We start from the raw sequence: 4,774 nt of genomic DNA, 5'->3' as shown, positions 1-4,774 counted from the left end.
GAAATTGTCTAAATAATGGATAACCGGAGCCGTTTGGCGCAATTTTGAGTAAAAGTTATCGATATTAAGGCAAAAAGTACGAAATGGGTACCCGGGTACCCGGTTATAGAGAGAAGGGTTAAACAAAGTCTATAATTGTCCCACATAAGTTTTCGATTTTATGAAACATTTTTTGTTGATATTTTTTAATAAATATGACCGACGGCTAAAACTTTTTGTAGGTCACTCACTGCCATGACCTTGTCGAATATATGTCAAGGTTAAGGTCATTGGAGGGTAGTCCCTGAATCGAAATATTTACTCTGAAATTCAATTTAATTTCAATTATATTTGTTTGTTATATAATATTGTAATATATTTCATCCGTTTTATTTCTTCATCACCAATTATTAGAGTGACGTCAAAATTTAACTTAATTGGTGATCAACTCAAGCAGTATTATTAGCAGTATATTATTTTGTTGAATAGATAAAATTATTAAATTATTTTATTATTTAATATACCGAGATAAAAAATTAAACAACTTTTGCGCGTTATTTATTGAAATACATGTTTCATAATTAGATCTTTTCTCAGAGGTAACTGTCAGTTTAACATAATCGAAAATAAATATTATATTTACTCTTAAAATAATATAGTAAATGATATCGCCGAAAAATTACGCTACATAATTGTATTTATATCTCTTTATTTAACACTTGTGCAGTCTCCAAGACATTCTTAAACTTCTTATAGTATAGTCCAGAGGAGATATTGAAAAGACTTCGTAACATTTGACCGTAGTATTCTCTCGTCACATACATATTTAGTATGTTTAATGAATCAGTTTGTAAACGGTTATGCTATTTAAAATTAGTGATGGAATTATTTAAATGCATGTGATTCTAAAATTCTAAGTATTATACTTACTAATTAGTTTTTAAAATAAATCAGGATTTATACATAACACATGCAATTGTAACAATGTCTTTAAATCTCCAATTTTTTCAAATTATATGGACGTAATAATAAATATTAATTGAAACTAGACCGAAGGTTACCTTTTTGTGTCATATATGTGATTGCATAACGCTTTAACATACATGTACATGATAACTTGTTTCATTTGGATAAAACACGATATTTGAAAATAAATTATGCATACATTCAAAACCGTCTTAAGAACTGTAGTTAAGAATATTGTAAAACAATAAGAACAAGCGAATTTACAGGTATCGATCAGTTTAAACTTCTTTTATCATAAAACATATAAATCGCTGCGTTTGAGAAGCATAGTGTATCAGCGCTTTGGAACATTTTGGCCTTGTTTTATGTGCAATTAAAAGATAATTACATATTAGATATTTGATATATATTACATTATACATATATTATAATATTGATATATATTATATAGTATATTATAAAAATTGATTATATTATAAATTAGATGCCTCTTTGTCAGGAATATTACTCTTCCTTTGAATAATACACAGCATCAGGGGTATAGCAAATTTTTTGGTTAAGCGGAGTGCCTTCGTCGACATAATACATGATATAATAGCGACACATTTCATCTTGTTCTGTTTTGCCTACGTACGTAGTCCTATCGCGTGTACTTTTCATCGTACAACGGCCAACCAACGTATCACCATACGTGATTGAAGTTTTGTAGGTAACGGGCAAAAACGTCTTACGTTCCTGTGGATCTTTCTTACCGAGTTCAATCCAATTGTTATTCGGCTTCACTACGTAGCCGGACGTGGCTGTTCCGAGCGAATGGGTATGCGTTGCATATGCGAATGGATGAATAGTCTTATACTCTTTTATGGAACAAGCCGATTCCAGGTATGTCGTTCTGCCTGCCGGTATGGAACCGCCTGATGCTAACACAATAACTCCGGCCTGCTTGTCCATTCTTTGCGTAGTATAATACAGATGTACATCAGTATCTGTTCTGTCATTCATCTTAAAGACTTTGGGGTCTGAGTAATGCACTTGCAATACGATATACTGGACGGGAGAATCGCCGCCTATTTTAAAACCCACACCTTCTGGCAGACCGAAATAATCTTCTGCCCATCCATACATAATCTGTACAAATAAGTAAAATTTTTTCAACAATATATCTAAAACACATTTATGAAATACGATTTTTCAATATTAATATTACCTGAGGTCCTTCCGCACAAGGAGGAGTATCTACACCAGGATTATCATAAAACTGTTGTCCACATTCCCAAACTGACTTTGAACTTCCTGGTTTCGTGCAACCGTAGATGGTCATATGATGGCTTCGTGCGGTTGAATTCATATCGAAACCAGTAACATAATAATTCCTTGCAGAGTCTACTTTAAACGGAGCGCATAAAAACGATTCGGTCTGTAAACAAAATCAGATATAATATTTATTCCGAAAAAAATTATGTGAATTATTTTTTTTCAAAATTGAGAGATTATTTGTTATACATTAACACTGTGCGTAGTATTTACTGAAATTGTCATAAAAACTAAGAAAATTAAAGATAATACAAAATATGTAGATATGTGTATTAGCAAAAAGGCTCTGTGAATTATTTGGTAATTTATACGCCATATTTTTATGTGTCGCAAGAACTATAATGTCACATCATTAGATTGTATTATATTGTACATGCATTGTTCATAAAAACTGAAGGTTTATATATACTTACTGTGCTCGGTTTCATGTTTGGCATGTTCAACGTGAATTTCTTTGTGTCATAACAGTACGTGAACTTAAAGAAAATCGCCAAAGCGAAAAAACAAATAAACGCGCGTTTCTTCATTTTTGAACGATACTTTCCGTTGTTTTTTTCTCAATACTGTGACAAGGAGTTCACCTATCAAACGCCATATATGCAGGTAGATATGTAACACCTAAGAGCTTTTTTCTGTAAAGTGAGATAACATTCCACTTAAAAAAATTAAAAGTTTCATCAGTTCTGTTAATTATCCGTTATAATTCTACAGTTTATAATACGTTTTAGAAATTGTTCTGGTGACGTAGTTAAAAACAATAACATTTGAAAAATATAATAGGGTTCTAACTTCGCACTTCAAATTTCAAAAATTAATTTTTATTGTGAAATTCTATAATTCTCGAAGACTCATAGGTCCTAATAGGTTATAGCAATTCTGGTCTTTAAGTATTTTTAAAATTCTTTTTTAATCTATAATCGCTGCATGACACCTCAATTAAAAAAAAAAATAATTTTTATCATGAAATTATATCTATTCTATTGTTCTCGAAGAGTTCTATAGTTCCTCAGGCTTCAGCGACAGTTCCGGTCTGTAATCATTTTCAAATAATTTTTAACCCGTATACGGCGCATTACAAGGGTAAAGTCCTCCGTTAATATCAGTTTCAACCGACTTTATAATCTTTTTCGATACTATCAAAGATTTTTACAAGTTTTGTCGACAATTCCGGCCTTTAACTACTTTTAAACAATTTTTAAACCCGTGTACTGATGCATGTTATCATAAGAGTAAAGTGCCACGTTAGAAATCGCAATTAAATTCTAGTCGATTTTTTGTCACATTAACCTATAATCAAAGATTATAGCATGTTTTATACGTCATGTCGCTCCGTTTCTCAAGTAACGTTTTCTCAAGATGCGATCCTGCATCTTAAAACAAAATTTTGATGTAAAATTGTTACGAGAAAAATTCGTTACGAAGCAACTAATAGTATTTTTATATAATAGTACGATAATTATCAGAGATGAGCATAATCAATTACTTTTGATAATTAATTACTTAGACTTTTTAACTAATTTATGTAATCTTAATTACAGAATAATCGATTACTTTGATAATCATGATTGCTGATAATCATACTTTCAAATCATACTTACAAAGTAATTTTATTACTTAGTAATCAGACAAAATAATTATTAGTAATAATAATAATCAAAGTAATTGATTATTCTGTAATTAAGATTACAGGAATTGCTTACTCATTCTATATACGAATAGCCATTTTATTACCAATTATTATTGTAGGTGAGCAACTGGACAAGCAATAACACAATTTAACAAATAAAATGCACTGCGTTGTACCTATCATTGTCACCATTGCAGCTAATCGTTTGCATTTAGCTTGCTATTTAAACCTTTTGACAGCTTTTTTTACGTGAGATTCGCACCATCATTATCATCTGCAATTGTAGGCGATTGCCTTTATCCGGATAGCTGATCAATAACATAAGCCAACTTTCAAAATAGCGAAAATTGAACCGAGGCCATAGTCTATATTGTGAAACCGCGTATAAATTTTATAGATTACAAAATCGCAACTTTTTGATAGGTTGCGAAAAACTTTTCATTCGAATTGCCACAAGAGGTTTAATGAAAAGACAGGAAATGAATTCGGAACGTTGCTAACATTTTTCTGAATTATTAATGCAACGTTGCTTAGATTAATTCAATTTGAAGTAAAGTGATAACTGAATCCGATTATGAAAATGATAAAATAATGAAAAAGATATGTAAAATTATTCTTATTGAGACTTAAAGAATAAATTATGTGAATATTTTTCAGAAATTTTTATATCCTGCGCAGAATAGGATTTAAAATTTTGGCTTTTACGTAGTAAGTTGAGTTAGAACCTATGTTCTTTACACAATTTATGACTTAGTTTGCATAATATATCGCACAAGTATAAACGCAGTCTTGCACATCTCTGGCATCCATTTTATTTATTTAATTATAATTTATTTATAATAGTTTTATTATTATACAGGGTGTTCATGAAGTATCGGACCCCCCCCC

At 30.6% G+C, this 4,774-nt stretch overlaps 2 protein-coding genes across 2 annotated transcripts in view; one reads left to right on the top strand and one right to left on the bottom strand.

Annotated features, from left to right (window-relative positions):
- Nucleotides 1-4,774, top strand: part of LOC105448530 (glutamate-gated chloride channel subunit beta-like) — a 547,315-nt gene that overhangs the window by 42,305 nt on the left and 500,236 nt on the right. The gene's annotated exons all lie outside the window — the stretch shown is intronic.
- Nucleotides 520-2,863, bottom strand: LOC105448411 (peptidylglycine alpha-hydroxylating monooxygenase-like). The gene is made up of 3 exons (XM_011686935.1): nt 2,673-2,863; nt 2,153-2,362; nt 520-2,073 (listed from the first exon to the last, which is right to left on the bottom strand). Exons 1-3 carry the CDS (start codon nt 2,784-2,786, stop codon nt 1,450-1,452), a joined length of 948 nt encoding a protein of 315 aa, XP_011685237.1. The 5' UTR covers nt 2,787-2,863; the 3' UTR covers nt 520-1,449.

This window comes from Wasmannia auropunctata, unplaced genomic scaffold (assembly GCF_000956235.1).
Source record: "Wasmannia auropunctata unplaced genomic scaffold, wasmannia.A_1.0 LD336085.1, whole genome shotgun sequence".
Classification (NCBI taxonomy): domain Eukaryota; kingdom Metazoa; phylum Arthropoda; class Insecta; order Hymenoptera; family Formicidae; genus Wasmannia; species Wasmannia auropunctata.
Note: the sequence above shows the minus strand (reverse complement) of the source record. Positions and strands in the feature narration are given on the sequence as shown.